This window comes from Desmodus rotundus, chromosome 7, assembly GCF_022682495.2.
Source record: "Desmodus rotundus isolate HL8 chromosome 7, HLdesRot8A.1, whole genome shotgun sequence".
NCBI lineage: Eukaryota > Metazoa > Chordata > Mammalia > Chiroptera > Phyllostomidae > Desmodus > Desmodus rotundus.
The window spans coordinates 88057655-88078225 of record NC_071393.1 but is presented as its reverse complement, the minus strand read 5'-3'; the positions used below and the strand labels follow the sequence as shown (position 1 = coordinate 88078225).

General features: G+C 49.3%; 1 protein-coding gene across 3 annotated transcripts in view; it reads right to left on the bottom strand.

Moving 5' to 3' along the window:
- CGNL1 (cingulin like 1) overlaps positions 1 to 20571 on the bottom strand; it is a 152328-nt gene that overhangs the window by 5765 nt on the left and 125992 nt on the right. For all 3 annotated transcript variants that reach the window (XM_053928490.1, XM_053928491.1, XM_053928492.1), the window contains exons 11-16: positions 17705 to 17857; positions 17090 to 17260; positions 13311 to 13472; positions 10402 to 10491; positions 780 to 863; positions 35 to 159 (exon numbers count right to left, since the gene is read on the bottom strand). In XM_053928490.1, coding sequence (XP_053784465.1) covers positions 35 to 159; positions 780 to 863; positions 10402 to 10491; positions 13311 to 13472; positions 17090 to 17260; positions 17705 to 17857 — 785 coding nt within the window. The remainder of the gene's footprint in view (positions 1 to 34; positions 160 to 779; positions 864 to 10401; positions 10492 to 13310; positions 13473 to 17089; positions 17261 to 17704; positions 17858 to 20571) is intronic.

Here is a 20571-nt window from a genome sequence, read left to right as displayed (position 1 = left end):
CCAGGCCTACGCACTGCCGGCGGGCTGGGCTCACCTCTCCTCGCTCTCCAGACGGTCCTCCAGCTCTGCGATCCTGGTCTCCAGCTGCACCACCAGCCCCTCCTTGCTGGACCGGTAGGAACCTTCCAGGTGGATGATCCGGCTCTTTAAGTCCTTGTTCTGGAATCAGACGGGGACACTGTGAGGAGCTGCGGGTCCACCATTCTGTCTGCAGAGCGGACTACAGCTGGAGCCCACAGATGGTCAGTGACTTCGACCAGCCTGCTTTTCACACCAGGACGGGTGACCCAGGGGGGCCTGGGGAAGCACCCTGTCCTGACAGCCCAAAAGAGGAGGTTCTGTCACATTCCCTTAGAAGCCTGAGTGAAATCTTTCCCGTGGCCTAGGACTCCTGGATGTCAGGCACTTGACCTCGGCCTTTCCTAAACCTATTGGCAGGAGAAATAGGCTCCTTCACCACTATCACACATCATTCGGTGAACAGCACGTAAAAGAAATAACGAGTCTGGTAAGCTTCATTAGCAACTCACATGTTTGATAACACTGGTTCTTTATTACTCTCTTACATTAGAATTTAGCCCCTTTGGGGATCTAAAAAACACTTGCAATTCCCCCACCCCCCGCTCCCCTCAGCTGTAAACTTCCAAGCATATTTAATATTACTGAGAAAAGCCTGTCCAGAAATGGTCTCAGGAATACCTCTCGGGCGAGGTACAGCCCAGAGTTTGGGGTGCTGCACAAGGCAGATGCCACGGGGTTCGAGCCCAAGCTGCCCTCACCTGTCTCTCCAGGGAAATCTTGTCACACTCCAGGTCTTGCCTCACAGCTCTTTCCTGAAGTAGCTCATTCCTCATCTGCTCCATCTACATGAAAGAGAGCAAAAGCCGGGGGTCAGAGGGGTTCTTCCAGGACCCTTTGTGCCGAAATGGCTCCAGATACGGAATTTCAACAACCAGGCTGGCTCCTGCTCGTGACGGGGCCTCCCGCCATTTCTCTTGGGTGCAGGAGCTGTTTCTTAGATGTTCTTGGTTTCTCGGTGATTGCAAAGACAATGATACAAATGACAATAATAGTCATAGCTAACCCGGCTGCTGAGTAGAACTGTGTCCCCCCAAAAGATATATTGATGTCCTAACCGCTCCCCCAACCAGTGCCTCAGGTGTGGCCTTCTCTGGAAACGGGGTCTTTACAGAGGTGGTCAAGTAAAACTGAAGTGGGCCCTGAGCCGCGTGACTGGTGTCCTCGTAGAGGGGAAAGGTGGATGCCCAGACAGAGGTGCACGGAGGGAAGACAGCGGCCGGCCGTGCGAAGACCTGACACAGGAAGAATGCCACGTGGAGACAGGACGGCCGTGAGGCGCCTACAGTCAAGGCATGCCAAAGACGGCCAGACAACCGCCAGCAGCGAGGAAGAAGCAAGCAAGACTTCGCCTGCAGGTCCAGAGGGAGGACGGCCTGCTGGCATTTCGACTTCAGACCTGACCTCCGGCACTGAGACAACACACTCCTGTTGCTCTGGACCCCAGTCTGCGGTGCTTCGTTACAGCAGCTCTAAAACCCGATGCACCTGTTCAGCACTCCACACGCACCATCCTATTATGTCCACAACCACCCCAAGAAGTAGGTGGCACTGTCTCTGCCGGGGACACTAGAGCTTGGAGAAGCCAATCAAGTTGTACGGTGATGAACCTCCCAACTTGCCCAGGGCCTTCAATGCTGAAGCTGGGCAAGTGCCACGCAAACCTGGACAAGTCGGTCACCCAGCTTGTCCGAAATCTACGTAACTAGTGGCAGGCACGGCTCTCATTCCCCGCACTGCACTGCAAGTTCAAACTTCAGAAGGGCTTCCACAGTCGGCAGGTCTCAAACACTGCGAGAGCCCTCCCTTCTTACGCCAGAAACAGAAGTCAGCAAGAACCCCGGGTGGCTCCCGGTGACCTGGCATGGGCTCAACATTACTGAGGATTTCTTCTGTACTAATGAGAAATGAGCCCCGCTGAGCAGCGTCCGAAAAGAAATCCAGTCGCCTGCCTGAAAACTGAGCATCTCTGTGCCCCATCCCCAGTGGGCTTTCAGCCTCAGTAGAATGAGCATCAGAGGCAAAGGCCCCAGACCTTGTTCACAGGACTGTCCAGAGGAGCCAGGAAAACTAAGAAGTGGGCCAGGAAAATGAAACTGTCCCTTCTTTCTTAAGCTTCCGGTTCAACCTGGGTAAAAGGTGTCCACACAGGAGTCCCTGATGCCTGGGGAGCATTTATAACAGTCTGGCCCGACTTGGGCTTTCACCACCTGTACAGGGTCCCTGGGAGTGAAAGATAAGCTCACCCTGTCCCCACCTGGAGAACAAGGCCTGGGGGCCCCAGAAATAATAAAAGGAGATACCACCACGCCGGGCCAGGCTAGCATGCGCTTCCATCTATCCCTGACCCAGCCACGGTGTGTGCGCTGCATGACAAGCAGCGTGGTGTGGCTGGGCCAGAGGGGGTGGCAGGGATGGTAAGGAAGCAGACTGCCGATGGGCAGGGCCCGGACATGGAGGCCTCAGACACCACAGCGAGGGAGGCTGGGACTCCACCCGCAGGTGAGGGGGTACCCATGTGATCAAAAAAATCATATAATAATGTTCACATTGTTGCATTTCTGCTCGGCAGGCTTCTAGGCCGTGTGCGTTTGGAACTGCACAGCAGAGGACGCTGTGGCCCCTGGCAGTCATGCGCACAACTGGAGGAAACAGGATGGAGACCGGGGCCAGACCCACCGCCCACTGCCTGAGGTGCCACCTGCTCTCTCTTGACCAACTCAGTGAGAAGGCTCCAAAGAGACCTAGGGTCCAAAGATGGCTGCCACACAAAACCCGAGACTGGGAGGCAGCCAGTCTCCTTCAGGCTTGTGTACAGCAGGGAAAAAATGCCAGCCACGCGAAGGGTCAGCGGGCAGAGCACGAACATCTCCGCCTGCGGCCATTCCCGCTGCTCCTGGCCCCTGAGCCCTCGGAATCACATGTGGCAGAGGAGGTGCTGGGGGAATTCCTGTAACTGCTGTATGGGCACAGAGTCCACGGGTAACGAATGCAGGCTCACAGCCCCTCTCGGAGCGTGGCTGTGACCCAGCCAATGACACCACACATGGAAGGCGTCAGCACGGCTGGGCCATGGGACCCTGACCTGCCTCCCGGGAGAAAGTGTTCTGTTCACGCCCCCAGGCACAGGCCAGGACCTCACTGAGAACACAGTTAAATTTCCACTGCGATGGGAAGTAATTACACAGACAGGCAGGGTGGCCCAGCTTCCCTTCCCGGCTCTAGGTTCACTTGTGTGTGACCTTGGTCATCTCACCTCTGGGAGGCAGACTCCTCGTTTCTAAACAACAAACATAACAAGATGCCTATAAGGGCCCTTGGAGCCTGCCTCTGACACAGTGAAAGCACATTTTGGCAAATCCCCCACCTTTTGGGGTGCTGGGCACCTCCCCTTCTGAGGAAGCCCTAGGCCCCTGCCTCCATCCTCAGGTTCTCCACACATTTAGGAGTGTCCCCAGAAAAGACCCACTCCGTCAAGGTGAGAGTGGAGTGTGTTTGTGAACGAACAGGCTCGCGTGCTGTGCTGGCGCCGGGGTGTCCGGAAGGATGAGGTGGGTTCGACCATTTGCTTGGACGGTACTACCAACCCTAGGACACTGTGACAAAAGACTGACAGAGTACTCACCCTTCACACAGCCTCGTGGGGGCCAAACGGACAAGACCTGGTCAGTGTTACTGCAATGGGGAGGGGCAGTGTGCTGGGGCAGGGTGCACAGCAGGGGTCACAGCCTAGAAGGCCTGGGAAATTCTCCAGGGAAAGGGTGCCTAGGCTGGGACCTAAATGAGAGGTCAGCATCAGGCAGGGTAGAAAAAGGGGTAGGAGAGGAACTACAGCTTTCCAAACTGGGGACCACCAATGGGAAAGGGCAGAGGTAAGACAGAGGCGGGGGGCGCTGGAAGAATTGAAAGAATGAATTGTCATGTGTAGAGTAAGGGGACAGGTTAAGAGATCAGGTGGGGAGGCAGACAGGGAGTGGTCACAAAAGGCCCATACACAGGTGGCAAGAACGGACCCCTGTACTTCACTTACTAAAGTAAGTCTTGAGCAATTTTACAGTGTTACTCATTTAATCCGCCATGCAATGAAGTAGGTACTGTTACTATCCCCATCAATCCCTAAGGTCCAGGAGAGGCTACAGATACAGGTGTGGAGAATGGGTGATGCCAGATGAAGCCGCAGGACAGATGGACTCATCAAGGAGAAATGCATGAATATTGAAGGGGATCCAGAACCGTGCCCTGGGGAGCCCTCCCCACTCCCCCCGGTTAGAGGAGACACAGAGAAAACCAGAACACTGACTGACCTGCCCCAAAACCCGAGAAGAGTGAGGACTGAGGGAGGTCGGGTAGAAGGGGGCGGGGGAAAGCCTCTGGGCTGGACAAGAAGCTCGCTCTGGAAGGCTCAGCACAGAGGGACCCAGACTGCAGAGACTGGGAAGGTGCTGGGCGTGAAGAGATGGAGACATGCCTCTCCTCCAGAATTCCGGTGGTGATGAGATGACACTAGAACCAGAGGGCTGGCGAGGTCACAGAGGGGTTGGCCAGAGAGATTCCCTGCACTGTTAGCAGGCGAGGACGAGACTCACAGAGGAGGGAGACATTACGGATGATGGACTGTGATGAGAAGGGAGTGTGACAGGAAGACTGACCGTCCAGCGGGGGAGGGACAGGACCCAGGCCCTGCCCTGGGGTCAGCATGAAAGTCAGAGAGAACCTATTTCTCTGAGCCTGTGGCAGACAGCATAGCTCAGGGATGAGGGGGAGGCAGCTCCTGGTGCTCAGGAGCATGGGAGGGAGGAGAGAAGAAAGAAGGGGAGATTATTTTCCCAAAAGTGAAGGGATAAGGAAGAACTGGAGGCTTGTAGAGAGAAATTCAGAAATTTAGTTGCTGTGGGATGTGAGGCCACAAAACACCAAAGGACAGTAAAAGGCTGGCCGAGCAGAGGCAAGGGTCTCGTTGCAGCTGTATAGCATCTGCTTTTAGGAGGACGTGGGAGACTTCTGCAGCTGTGCTCCAGCCTGAGGACCGAGGAGGGAAGTACCAAGAATCAAGAGCCCCTGGCGACGGCACTGAGTGACTGTAAGTGTCGGCATGGGAGCCCACTAACCCTCCCCGTACTCTCTGAGGCAGACATGATCACCCCCACTTCCCAGGTGGAAGGTTCAGAAATGGGGGGAGTAGTTTCGGGCTTCTAATCCAGGCTTTCTGGCTGAAAATCCTATGTTCCTTTTCTCCCTCTCAGCAAACCTGTAGGACCAGGGCTCTCAGGAAGGGCAGATCCTACAAAGAGGGGAGCTCTAGCAAGGATTTCAGAGCCCAAAAGGAAGACGTGTCTACAGTGGAGGGATTCGAGGGCCACCCAGCAGTCACTCAGCCCTGGGCCCAGGCCAGGAGTCAGGACAAACCCTGTGACTAAAAAAAGTGGCCACTGGCCAAGTCTTGCTCCCTCAATGGCCTTAACTGAAAAATCTGGATCCCACCAGGAAATGGGCCTCCCAGGGCAGAGGAGCACTCAGGAAGCAGAGTGGGGGGAGGTCTCTGCGGGTTCAAGACCGCCCTGGAGAGGCCAAGGCAAACAGTGACTCTCTGAAGCAAAAAACAAAACAAACAATAAATATGTCTACCCCACCTCATTTCCTCAAAGATGGCTATTAAAATGGAAGCATAAAATACGTCAGAGTGTAGAGCAGGAAGAAACACATGTGTAGCCATAAAACCTACCAGTGACTGGTACCAGGCCGTCCATTTTCCTTGAGCCTTTTGGAAACCACGGTTTTGGGCAAACATGATAGGCTTCCTTCAGCTCTTCATAAAGGACAGCCTGACACTAAATTCTAAAATAAATCTGCCATGTGGAGCCTTGTACAAAGAACATCACATCTTGCTACGGATAATGTTCCCAAGGGTGGACTTCACCATAAGCCGGAAGTGTTTTCGCTGTGCTCGACACAGTGGTGCCTAGGAATGTCCCAGTGAGTTGGGGATATTCCAAATCAGATCCTTCATATCCGGAGCCCACACTAGCAAGAAAAAAAACAAACACAAAAACAAAAACAGCCTCTGGCTTCACCAGCTTCCTCCTTGGAAGGAGGAAGCAAGGCTGAGACTGGGAACACATTTCGTTATATAAGCTTAGTGCTTTAGACGCTGTTTATCCTTCAGCTATATCAAACAGACCAAATAAAAACTTTCCAATAGAATTAAAAACAGAACGGGAGCTGAAGGCAATAGTTTATCATAGCTGGACTGGAAGAATGCTGAACCTGAGATTTCTGATCAGAAATTCCAGGATCAGATTCCAGTGGGTTTTATGTCAGAGGTACCCGTGACCCAAGCCAGCTTTCAGGATTAGAAGCAGCTGCCGTCTGGGTTAATGAAAAGCCAGGGATATTTATGATCGCTAATAACACTTAACCCCGTCACCCGTGTTTACCAGTGGGCTGTAAAGGCGCTGGTGAGCCTACACTCCTAGCTGGTATCAAAAATGATACTCGGTCACAAGAAAGGAAAATTATTATTAACCAACTACACACATTGGGCTTTTGAACAGTTGATATAATGGGAGGCATTTTTAAAAAAAAATGTTCCTAGTCTCAGGAAAAAGGAAGGAAGGAAGGGAGGGAGGGAGGGAAGGAGGGAGGGAGGAAAGAAAAGAACAGAAAAGAAAAGAAAAGAACAGAAAAGAGAAAAGAAGAGAAAAGAAAAAAGAAATCCCACTCTGATCTTTCACTCACTGACCACATGGAGCCCTACTTCCCAGTCCCCTGTCCTGGTGGGTGCATCCCCCTGGGGCAGACTGAGGAGCAGGACTGAGCTGGCCACTGGGGAGCAGTTCCTTAAAGTAACTGTAGAAGCCCAAGACTTGACCCAGTGGGCTTTATACTGTAGTTGTCAAGGCAACTGAGCAGCCTCGATCAGACCTGGAAAGACCATGAAGCAATCCGAAGCTCTCAAGTTGGTATACCCATCCTGGCTGCCAGCTGCCTGGGCTGGATGAATCGCTTTTCTACTGGCCTGGGTCACCCTTGCCTCCACAGCCAAGCGAACGCCCCTCCACTTCGGCCCAGCTCTGCTGTTAAGGGTGTGCCCTAGGCCACCAGCAATGACACAGCAGGGCCCAAGCCCTCAGTCAGGCGGCATCACCTCATCTCAGGGGGTTGGTCTTGTCATTTTAACGATTCCTACATCAGTTTGAACACAATGCTCCATCTCTCCACTTACAACAGACACCAGGCTTCATTTACCCTCCCTACCTCAGAGAGTGCAGTGAGAAGAGAGAAAATAGAAGAAGAAGGAGGCCAATAGGGCAAAGAGGCTCGAGACTTTGTGAAACTCATCTTTTCAGGCACAGAACTCAGATGCAAGAGAAAACGGGGGAACTAAAGGGTGACTCAGACACTTTGAGTTTTACAAAACCTTCTCACAGCCTTTCAATGTTGGAACTTAGAAAAACCTTCAGAAATCTCCTTGACAAATATAGACTTGCAGCCCAGTGCTCTTTCCAGTTTTGCAAGTTAGTTCCTGTAACTTCCTCCCTGGGCTTACTTCAAGTTCTTGGCTCAGTGAAAATATCTTCAACCATGACCGCATCACGGGGAGCAGTTCTACTCCCCAGGACCCCAGTAACTATGGGGTAACAAGAGATCAATTTCTTAGTGTGGGGCCATCAGCCAAACGAAGGGAGGCAACCACCTCCTGAGCCAGTTTGTGTTTTGTTTTGGGTGTAAAACATGGGACTGGAAGTCTATTTTAACTGCCTGATTATTGATTCTTTCCCACCACCCCCTCCTTGCATAAGTCACAAGAAGGATTAGCAAAACAAATTTATAGCCACTTCTTCTCTCATTATAAATGCTTAGCAGATCCTGAAATGCCCTGTGGTAATGTAGCTCTTTAGCCAGGCTGGGTAACAAAACAGCTTTTATACCAGTGAGAGAACTTAGAATATGCAGGCTTTCGTAAGAACCTAGAATAGGGCTCAAAGGTCACAGTTGGATTCTCCACCTGAACTTCAGGTTTCCATGAAGGTCTTTCTCTAAACTTCTGCAGCTCTGGCTCGATGGACGGCCACCCTCCGGAGGAATGCTACCCACACAGCCCTGGAACATGCCGACCAAACCTGAGCTTGGTGGGGAGCGTGGATGGGGACTCCCATTGGAACTTCTTCACCCTCAGAAGCAAAGCAGCACCACTGTCTCACCAGTTTGCAAAGAACCTGTCTGTCAACAGGGAAACAATGGCAGATGGAAAAGAAGCCCGTATTCTCCTTCCACTCTGAGTAGAGGTTACCAGCTCAGATGCCACTGTCCCTAAGCACTGGAACCTCCAGTTCTTGGTCACCCTGAGATGGTGGGAAGGTGGTGACTGAAAAAGTGTAAGAATGGCCAGAGTAAAGTGCCTCTTTCGATGGGGAAGATCTTGCCCAAATTAATTTGTATTTCAGATTTTTTTAATGTCAATCCTTTTACACATAATTTCCTAAATATTACTCAGCATCATCCAAGACTTTTAGGTTTTGTTTGCATTGTTTAATTAAGAAAGTGCTGCATTATTTACAATAGTCACATGCTGGAAACAGCCTAAGTGCCCATCAGTGAATGAGTGGATCCAAAAACTGTGGTGCATTTACACAGTGGAATTCTATGCAGCAGAAATAAAGAAGGAGATCCTACCCTTTGCAACAGCATGGATGGAACTGGAGAGCATTATGCTAAGTGAAATAAGCCAGGCAGTGAGGGACAAATACCTTATGATCTCACCTGTAAGTGGAACCTAATCAGTACAACAAACAAGCAAGCAAAATAAAACCAGACATGGAAATAAAGAACAAACTGACAGTGATGGGGGGCAGGGAGGGTAATAACGGGGGAAAGAAGGGGAAGGGCCAAGTCAAGAAACATGAATAAAGGACCCATGGACAAAGATGACGGGGGCGGTGGATTGAATGCAGAAGGTGGCGGGGCAGGGGAGAGTAATGGGGGAAAAATCGGGACAACTGTAATTGAACAACAACAGAATATATCTAACATTAAAAAAGAAAGTGCCCAAAGCAGATCAAGAGGAGAAGAGGTTTCTAAATGCCTATGCCCAGTTTCTCAGGCCCCATTTTCAGGGGCAAGGCACTCACCGAAGCCCTCGCCGAAGGCAGCGCATTCTGCTGTGTGTAACGCGCTCTGCACACAATGCACACCCATGGCTCTGACCCAGACTTTCAGGAAAAAATCTTTCCTTTTAATTTTTTAATTCAATTATTTATTTATTTATATTTAGAAACAAACCAAGTTTCATATTCCAGGGTATTATTTTGCATTCAAATATTGTTTCATAGAGTCACACTTTTAACACATAAGCATAAATAAAAGGATGAAAAACACTTATATAGATACCGAATTAGTTCTACCCATGCATAACGCGCATCCTTATTTTCCCCTAACAAATTTTGGCAAAAAAGTGCGCGTTATACACGGCAAAACACAGTACATGCCCTTGGAGGTTACTATAGGTAACCCGCAAGTAGCACGTAAGTGAAGGCTGAGATTAGCGAATATAAAAGTTCTCTTCAAAACCGCCGCCGAGTGTTCTGCACCCTCACCCCATAACACTTGCCCATGTTATCTCCCAAGTAGTCTGGGCACGCAGTGGGGTCACGGCCACCCGCTTCTAGTGACGTGATACTCCATCTCCAGGATGTGACTTAACCACTCTGCACTTCTCCTTAATTAAAAATGGAAGCAAAATCTAAAAACCTTGCAATTATACTAAGTCTAGTTGGAAAATTACTTCCATCGTCCACAGTGTGAGGGCAGAGTGAACTGTTTCCAGCTGCCCCCCAGTGTTGCCGTAAGGATCAAATGTACGTGAAGCTCCTCTCAAAGCTGCAAAAAGCAGTCCCTTGGAAGGTGCTGTTACTGCCCTGTGAGTGCCTCGTAGGTCTGTGTACTGCTGGTTGGCGTGCAAGGTCCTTACAGTAAAAGACTGCATCTCATTACTGACTTGCCATTGCACCAATGTAGCACTAGCTACCAAGTTCCACACCATTGTTTGCTGAACTGATGACTCCTAGAGACTCGGGTCTAAAGGCACCTATTATGGCTGATAGATTGTTATCCATAACCACTCAGGAAACTTCCACTGGATGCCTTACGTGACATATTGCATCTCCCTCCTATAGGCTTGCTGTCATGGTGAGGACTTCGCCATCTTCCATGGTCTCCGTAAGGCATGAACTCTCCTCCCTCCTCTAGCTGGATCCTCAGGTTTAACCTCTCACGTCCCCTCTTTCCTGCAGGACAATCCACTCACCGTCCCACTCCATACAGTACCTGTTCCCTGCTCCGAGTGATCCTCTCAGACAGCAAATCCGAGTTATTTCTTTCCTCCTCCAGTTCAATCTCCAGTTGAGACACCTTGTCCTAAGAAACAAGACACAAGGCAGCCTAGGTCACTGACACCAGCCTGGGTTCGGGAGCGAGGCCTTTCCTGTGGAAGGAAACCCCAAGGGCACATCATGTCGCTTCAGTTTGGGAAGCGCTGTCCCAGTATTTCTCATACTGTCCAAAGCAGATACTTCTAAAACTGTGTTTTATTGCTTTCATAATGTAAAATGTAACTGTGCATTTAGGAAATTCATTAAAGGAGAAAAATGTTACCCCAAGCCCTAACATAAGCACTAAGGATACTTTAGTATGTTTCTTTCAAGTCTTTTTTACCCCTTCATGAACCAAAAACTGCTAAGATCTACCTTAGCCTAAGGTATCTAAGTTACATGAGGGAAATGAGGTATCACCCAAGGTGCATTTCTCTACAAGCTCCAAGCTTGGGACAAGGTTTTGCCTCCTTCCCACTCAGGGTTTCCAAGAGCCTTGCAGGAGTCAGGTCTCTAACAGTCTGTTGCAACTGCCTCTTTCTTTTAAGGAACCTCACTCAGCTCTGCACAGTCCCAAACCCACATCAGAATAACACAGATACAGTATCAGCCCACTCTGCTAAACCAGCCACCACAGAAGAATTTCTGCCTTTCTTGATGGCTCCTAATGTAACATCATTGAGCGTTAAGAGAAAAGAACTGCCAAGTAGCTTTGTGTGTGAATAAAATGAAGCTTCTAAGGTAAACCACCGCACCTGGGACTGCAGGCCGTGGGTTTTGTGCATGTGTTTCTACTGTCACCAGCCAATTTGTCCTATGTCTGCGTTAACTCAGAGCCACACACACACAAAAGCAATCAGCATTGTGGGCTTTTAAACAGGAGTTGGAGGCATCTGTACATAAATATTGTCTCTGCCGTCATCAATGTTGACTGACAAGCTGTGGACGCCTCTGTAAGTGCCTAAAAGAAAAGTCACAGAACTCACGTGAATGCCTAAATGTGTGCGAATGCCCTCCCTGTTACTGACTGAAACTATAGGGGACCCAGAAAGCTCTCCCCCAGTAGCTGCGAGCCCCAAGTCCAGAGCGGGACAGACAGCTGAGTCCTGCACCAGGCCTCCTGTTTGTTCAGGGCTCCCCGACTACTCCAAGGCCAGCTCCACTCAAGTCGGAAAGCACAGATCCACAAGTGCCACACCGACACAAGACAGCCACCCGAGTTTCTCAGTTTACAGAAAACGCTCACTGCTGAGAGAGCTCTTGAGTCCTGAGAATTAATTTAAATGCTAGTGAAGGAGCAGGCAAGATAGTCACACCAAGACAGTTGCGCCAGCTGCCTCTTAGGGGAGGAGATGCCCCTGCAGTGTGCTGTGTAGGGGTGGGGCCTGGAGAGCTACTCATTTTGTAATTAGTGAAGAACTATCTAAAATGTTGCAGAGGGGCAAATGAAACTTAGTTACACCACTGCTTCCACACCTGGAGTTGGCAAAAGGGAATGTTCTTTTTAGTCAGAGTATTCTAGAAGATGACCAGACAAGCCAATGTTTAGCTAAAAGCACCTCTTCGCAGGGCTCTCTTCCTGCCTACAATATGTGCTGTCCACAACCTCGCAGGCGCGTTCAGGGGCCTGGCCACGGGTCATCACACCAGAGGCTTCTGCACCGTTGTCCGAGAAGGCTTTAGCTTGCGTTGAACCAAATTGTTTGGGTCCTAGAATAATTACTTCCTAGTTAAATGGGTTGAATTTAACTTGCCTTAGAATGACCTCCCCTAATAAGATCAGAACCAGCACATTAGCAAAAAATACAACAACCCTAGAAAACTGTACCCAGCTTATCCTAACCTAAAAAGTGCCCATCCAATGAAATTAATGACTCAGACATCACTCCCTACAGAGAACTGCTACTAAGTCCCCTGGAGGTTTTAAAAGTTATTTCTATTTATTTGCAAAGTTGAATCAGGAATTCCATTGATTTTAAATTCAAGCTATCCCTTCCTGGCCTTGAGCACTCTCTGCCCTTTATCAAAACCTTGACAATTTTAACTTCTCGCACAGGTCCGGGGCTGATTTTAGGCCTCTTTCTCCCTCTCTAAATTCCACTGGGATGTGGGGTGTGTTGGGAGCGGTAGGGGAATCAAGGGTTTTCTGGCTCGGGGTTGGTTTTATTCTTGAGGGTTATTCTTTTCCCTAAGCCCAGGGGGACTGGTATCAAGACCCCCCGTCAGTCCTGGCGGGCTGTTCGAGCTTGGATTCTATTACTCGCCGCACTTTTTCACGTGTTGTGTTTCACCTTGTGAACAAGTCACCCCCAGCTGGTGGCTCCATCGAGCACCATCTGAGCCGTTCTCTTGGACCGTGTTTATGTTGTGTACGCAAAGTAAATCGAGCCAGTTTGCTGCTAGCTTTGGCAAAGCTGGGCCATCTATAAGGGAAAATGGGTCCAAATCAGCCAACAGTGATGGAGCACGAGGCGTGGCAAATGAGCGCCCTGTGCCTGAGGTGTTCGGCAGCTTGGACTCGGGCACGGCTCGGACCCGCAGCCATCTCATCTCCTTTGGCATCAAGTGCACAGCCTAAAGCAACACAGAGACCATCGATGTGCCCTTTGGTAAATGCACCTAGCCTCTTTGGGTCTCTGTTTTGCTTCCTCTGCAAGGCAATGAGGACACGAGGCTAAATTGCTTCCATCACTCCTTCCAGCACAGGTGTCCTAGGAGTCTACGAACTACCAGCTCCCCCAAATCAAGACATGACCTTCCTAACCGAAGGGTCCCCAAAGGCTGAGGTCTGAGCAGAAAGCTTGCTTCCCACGTGTCCCAACTCGCTCTCCCCAGGCCCTGGGGCCACCCATGTGACCCACACACCTCCATCTGCTTGACCAGTCGGCTGCGGTCATCTTTGAGGTGACTCCTGGCCTCCAGCTCGTACTCCAGGTCCTTCAGCGTCTGCTCCAGAAGCTGCCTCTTCGTGAGTGCCTCATCCTGAGCTCTCTGGTAGTCCCGGAGCTCCTCCTCCATCAGGCGCATCTACAGCAAGGAGGGGTTGGGGCGCTTAGCTGGGCACACTGGGAGCACAGAGATCTCAATGGACAGTGTGCAGGCTGCGCCCGAGGAGATCGGAGGACCAGAGCAAGTGCCACTGCCCTTGGGGCCTCAGGTTACTTGTCTATAAAAAGAGGGGGGTTTCCAGCTACAGGAAGCAACCCATTGGGTTATAAATTTAAAAAAATACTCGGGCCCTGGCCAGTGTGGCTCAGTTGGTTGAAGCATCGTCCCATAAACTGAAAGGCTGCAGGTTCGACTCCTGATCGGGGTTCACATGGGACACAACCGATCAATGTGTCTCTCACATCAATGTCTGTCTGTCAGTCTCTCTCTGGAATCAATAAATATATCCTAGGGTGAAGATTTTAAAAAGTACTCGGAGTACAAGGAAATAATGTATTCATCTGACTGTAGGGATGTATATATTACTAAGCTGCAATGCAAGCGGTATTTCTTACCTCAGCTCGTGATCAGAAACACTGAAAGCCACTGAACTAGGTAAGTGCTTCCCAGGGTATAACTGTTGCCCAGCTGGATCAGCATCACCTCAACAGAAGTTTAAAGTCAGGGGAAATAAAAACCAACTCAATGACCCCAAAGCAACCTGCAGGCATGAAATCTAATAACATAAACACGCCCATTAGGTGAAAGCCACCGCCCCCTGGAAGAAAATCACGTCATCAGCAGTCACAACCGACAGTGCTCTTTTCATCCACAAGGTGGCACTGAACTAACAGCTTTGAAGGCTGCGTCAGACTAAAGAGCTTGATGCACAAGGGCTGGTCCGTCCGGTGTTCCCTTCTCCGGAATCTCCCGGAAGGGACGAGCCACCTCTGCACACACTGGGTACTCCTGAAACATCTGTGTGGAAAGATTTGGTGAAGTCCAAGGCTGTTTGTTTTGTTCTCAACTTGCCAGCCTCCAGGAGATGGTTGAAAGCACAGTCTTAGGAACAGACTACACCAGGGGTTACTTCCTTCAGGGAGTGTGTGAGAGCGAAGTGCCAAACTCCGTGACAGAATACCATTGCTTGGGGGTGATTTTCACAGAAAAGTTGGGAAAGCCCCAAAGATGGTCTTAGGGGTGCAGGGGGACTCAACGGGTTAGACTAGCTTAGGAAGACCAGTGGGAAAACTTTGAGAAATGTGTCCCTTTCTTGGTGGCTGATGGGATGGCATCAGGGACATTCCTACGAAACAGCACAGCCTGGAAGGAGACCTCTCCTGATAAAACCCTGGTCTGGTTTAGGTGGTAACCGAGTGCAAAGACGACTAGGAAATGAAACTGTGAGTGGAAGCACTAAGTGAACATCAGCCCATGAAGAAAGGATGGTGGCACAGTCGCTGGCTGCAGAGAAGGTGCACTGCACCTCAAAACACTTGAAATCTCTCTACCTCTCAGTTTCCTAATTTGCAATACTGGGATAATTTTTAAAACCTACCTTATACAGCTGTTATGAGAATCAGATGAAGTAATACCAGAAAAGAACACAGGTTTGAGAGTCAGAGAGACTGACTGTTAAAAGGACAGCCTGCATTTCCTTGTTGGCACCCTCCCCGGTGCCCCACATGGCCCTCCATCCCACCACCCGGCACAGCCCTGCCTTCCGGCGCCCCTGAGTCCCAGGGACATCTCTCAAGGGCTGGGGCAGGGTGCGCAAAACAGCACAGCTGTCTGGAATCACAAGTCAGCAAATAACTTTTGAAGCTTCTTGTGCTGCCTTTACATAGTTAAAACTGCCCTTTGCTAAGTGATATTTAGAAGATTAACTGAACAACAATAACTTCTAAGTCTTAAATTCTCTAAAGATTATCTACATCAGAACTTTCCTAGCTCCACACCAAAGGCAAAACAGTAAAATGTCTATTTCCCTCGAAGCAAAAAAGGAGAGTGTGACAGCCCTTGGGAGAGACCGCAGCTTTTTTTACTGTTTTGCTTAGGACGGGGGTGGGGGGTGCAATGAATTGAGTTGACTTTTGAGTTTTTCAAGGGTCCTGAGTGACCCTGACTTGGTAATTTGATTTTGTCTTAAACAATTCCATGACTGCAGCAGCTTGATCCAGGGGGGTATCTGCCATTTCTGTATAGAATGATGAGGTGTCCGTTTGTACCATTCAAGTGGAAACAGTGTCCCACAGGACTTTACCATTGAGAAAATCTAGGAAAGGTGGTCTTTGTTTTCATCGTAAAGAATCCTTTTGGAGTTTGTTCTTCTTTATAAACATCGTTGGCCTCCATCTGGCCTTAACTAACCTCTCTGGATCTGTTTCCTTATCTAACTAAGTTTCCTTATCTATCATGAAGGTTCCTTCCAATCTGGAGATTCTAGCAGAATGAGCACCATAGAAAAAGCAACAGGGGCTGTTTGCAGGGGCCACTGTGGCGCTACAATTTTCTAAGATCAAAACCGCACCCCAGGTGTTTGTTGGGGTCCTGGCAAATATCCGAACCCACCGTCCAACTAGCTGGAGAAATGAAAATGCTTGTTTAATGCCAAAGAGAACGGTGATGTCAATAAGCTAATTTCAGTTTTTACTTGGATTCCTGTATCACATGACCCTGCACCAGAGGGGGTCTGTTACCAGGATCCTTTCAGAAATGTTCCTGAAGTCTGTAATAAACATCTATTGTTCTTCCACACACTTTCAACACCGACTCATGGGCGACTTTTCTTTGATCATCAAAGATATTAAAAGTTTGTTTTTTAAAGAAAAACCGTGGAATCTGTTTTCCTGTGGAATCTTAGTGCTCTTGGCACTGCTTATGAAAAATTAAGACTTAGAATAAAATAATAATAATAACAACATTAGTATCCAGGATATACAGACCCTCTGCTACCTAGTTCCACATGTTCTCTCATTTAATTATTAAGTCATTATTATTTTGTGTATTTTTAAAGGGGCAGAAACAGATGCTCAGAAAATTGGGGTAATGTGCCCAAGGTCATCCAGCTGGCAAGAAGCTGAGCTAGAAATCAGCGTTCATGTATTTGCATTTTAGAGCCTTCGGTTCTCCATTAAAATAATCAAAACCATTCCCTTTCTTTTCTCTTCAGCTCTTCAGAAGTCAAGACTGAAGGGAGCTAAAATTTGGGTTACTTTGCTCTGTTTTAATAATTTCAATACTCATAAGTTCCTGAAGATTTCTTTTTGTCTCCATCATTGTTCTGAAACTCTTGTCTACCATTCCTACTCCAATAAAAGTCTGTATTTTCTAAACAAATGGAAAAAAACCCTACCTCAGTTACTATAATCCCTGTTTTAGGATTAAATGAAAACATTAATACATATAAATCATTTGGACACAGCTGGGAACATCGCTGGTGCTCCATAAATGGTAGTTAAACCTTTTAGGCAGAAAACCTTGGCTTAATGAAGAAAATGGCCAAGTTACAGTTTTACCAATTTCACCACAGAGGCCCGGGGTTCGTTGTGTGTTAGGATGTCATTTGCCCCAGGTAACCATCCAGAGGGTTAAGACTGAGGAACCAAGCTCAAATCTACCCCAAAAATCTACCCCAAGTCTCCCCTAGAAGTTTCACAGCCTGGAAGGATTCTCCGAATAAGGGGGAAGCAGGAACTGGTCTGGCCAGGCCTTACCTCCTCCTGCATTTTTGCAGCAGTCAGACGGGCCTTTTCTGCCTCCAGGGTCTTCTCCTTCAACTGCCTTTGCATTTCTGCAAGCTCCCTGCGATTTTTCTCCTTGTATTCATCCAGCTGGTTCTGGAGCTCCAGCGTCGATGTGCGGGACACCTCGACAATGTCAGCCATCTGGAAGAAGTGACACGGGTGTAAGCCTGCCCTGTGATGCTCCGTCTGGGACCAGGGAGCTAGGTTTGGGTCCCATCCAAACACAGATCATGCCTCCTCTTCCTTCTTCCACACCCTCCCCAAAATTTTGCAAAGGGCCTCGTCCTGGGCTATGCAGGTTTAGTCACTTCTAACTGGGAAGCAGACGCTAGGCCCAGAATCCAGAGGGTACTGGCATATTCTAGAACAGCTTCTGTGTACCTGGGATTCCCCACAAGTCCTGAGAGCTGTTTCAGGGGTCTGCAGGCCCCTGACACACTGGTGCTTACACCTAACTGCAGGCTTCCTCAGCTTTCATCAGGCCCTCAGCAGAGGCTGGGTCCCAACACTGGTGTGTGCCCCACACTCTCTCCTCCCCGTGCTCCCACCTCCCTCCTGCTCTCTCACCTCATCCTGCTGCCTCACCTCCTTCTGCAGTTTCTCAATGGTCTTGTCCAGGTGCCATCGCTCATTCTCCATGTCGTTCTTCAGTCTCCTTAACTGCTCCTTCTGCTCGGTCTCATCTTTTAGCTTCTCAGACAACTGCTTCTGCTCTTGGGTGGCCTGACTCAGATTTCTCTGCAGATGGCAGGGAAAGGATACTGTTGTCATCTACCAGGTCAGCCACAAGAACAAGTAGCAGAGGGAGTCTCATAACTGCACCACAAAGCAATCAGACCTGTCACGCTGGTGATAAGGAAAAGGATCAAAATAAAGCCATCACAGAGACACAAGGACGTTGCTGCTTCTGAAGTTCAGGGACCAAGCTGACTTAGCCACCAACATATAGAGGCAGACAAAGGCTGCAAAACGGCCGAGGCTGCTGGGGGTGGCGATTCAGCTAGTGTCCAAAAAACTGATTGCTCATGCTTGAAAACCAAGGTGAAGTGACACATGAGACTAACCCAAACCTGCATGGCATGGCTGTATGTCACATTACGCCCTGTGACACACAGCACTGCACCTAGCAGTCTTGAGTTCACTCTGCTACGCGGATGATCATGACAGTTGAAACATGGCCCTCGCCTGGCTCCATTGTATGGACACCAAAAGGCTGAGGGTTCGATCCTGGTCAGGGCACATGCCTAGATTACAGGTTTGATTCCTGGTTGGGGTGCGTATGAGAGGCAACCAATTGCTGTCTCTGTGTCTGTCCCCCGACCCCCTCTCTCTCTTTCTCTATCTTCCTTCATCTATCTCTCAAAAACATCAGTAAACTTATCGTTGGGTGAGGATTAAAAAAACAACTAAAAATTAACCTATAAGGACAGAGCACACTGTCCACAGGCCAAGAGTCCAATTGGGCACAGGGAGAATGCGTGGGTTGGACTCATGCACAGACGAAAAAGGACCTGGCAGTCCACAGGCTGATGAACTTGATGAGCAGCGGTGTTACATGGAAGAGACCCCAGTCAGAAAAAGCGCCTGGGAATGGTTACTTAGTGAATCAGCACCAAATACTCGCCGTTCCTAGGAAATGCAACCGTCTCTGGGGTGATCACTTCCCCTGGCTTCTCTGGAGCTCTCATCTCACACCTTCACACAGACTGAAGCCCTCTATGTAAAAAACATGCAATTCTATAACAAGATCCTAAAATATATTAAAAAGGTTACGGCGGCTTCTCTAAATGGCTGGGTACCAAGATGTCGAGAAGCAGCACAGCTCAGAAACGGGCAGCAGGACCCAGACATGGGCTGGGTCACCAGGAAAGTGCTGTGAGGTGCTGAGGGCTGAATGTGGGATAGTACAGATGCTGCTTAAGACCTACTCAGTCTGTGCCCTGCAGAGGTGGATGCAGAGAATGGTTTAGATGTTTACAGTGCTTAACAATGTACAAGTTTCTGCCACACACGCAATAACTCAGGCATCTTGAAAACACTCCCAAATCACTTCAGGCACTCCTGGTGTGTGGGGCCTGTGAACAGCTCGGCTGGCCAACCACCTGACCTGGGGCCAAAGAGCCACCTGTGAAGGCCCTCCTTGCCCCTCTGGCTCTGACTGCATGCAAAACCCAGCCAACCCAGCCGAACTGCTCAAGTTAATTGCTGTGGGGAACCAAAGTCAACAAAAGTGGCTGGGGGAAGAAAAGGTGCTAAGGAGAGGTAATCAGAAGTTCAGTGTGGGACAACTGGCAGGAGTCCTTCCCACCACAGCCCAGCTGGGCACACCCCAGAGTCAGGGTCAATGCCTGGGACTTGTTTGTGGCTGACTAAGCGGTGTAGGGGGCAAAGGGGAGGGCAAGGTAAGCGATGTATGGTTCTATTGTGTGGGAGAAAACCCTCAGAAACACGTATCTCAAAATGTAAATTCTTGAAAAACAAATGCAAATACAGAGGGCAATCAATGGCTTCCCACAGAACCTTCAGGATCCAACCCAACCCCTGCCCCAGCCTGTCTTTTTCTTCCTCCTGAGTCCCAACCCCAGGGGCTCCAGGCCAGCAGACAAGCCAGCCCCAGCTCCACGCAGCCTCTGTGTGGTGTGTGCATTTCGGCTTCACCCTTGGCTCAGGCGGGGCTGCCACCCAGCTCTGCTCTCCTGTGCCTGGAAACCAAGACGCACCCAGTCTGGCCTGGGGCCTGGCCAACACCCCACCCCACTCCACCCCCTCAACACACACACATATTTTCCTAGAAGAACAGTTTGGGCTAAATTATTTTTAAAATATTTCTTGCGTGGTTGTCTCTCTTGCAGGGTAGTAAGATCTCTACAGGCAAGACACAGATTTTCTGTCTGGGCAAGACTCCTAGCCCAGACTCACCGTTAGGCATACGATAAAAATTCACTGGTTGAAAATTAGTATCTATCCCCTAATGTGGTCTAAATACTTCTTATATCAGAATCACCAAGCAGGAAGTACTCCTTAAAGTGCAGATTCTAGCCCTTTCTTATGGAATCCACAATTTTTTCTTGGAGTGGGGCCCACAAACTTGCACTTGAAAGTCACTCTGGTAATTCTAATGTGCTCTAAAGTTCAGAAATGTTGATCAGCACAATGCTCTTCCTCTTTGATTATTCAAGAAATATGTTCCAATACATCACTGCTGAGAAAACAAGTCCCAAATTCACGTGAAAAGAAGCAGAGTTGGCAATTTTGCATTTAGGAGTTAGGAGTGAAGTGCTCTGTAGCTGCAGTGACTCTATTTCCAAGACCAGAAATACAAGCCCATCGACTTATACTGGAATCAAAACTTGGGGAAATGCATCAATGTGGGAAATGCAAAACACAAAGTTGGTAGATGGATAGATAAGTGAGTGCCCCAGAGCTTGGGGGCAATTTTCTGGCAATGAAGG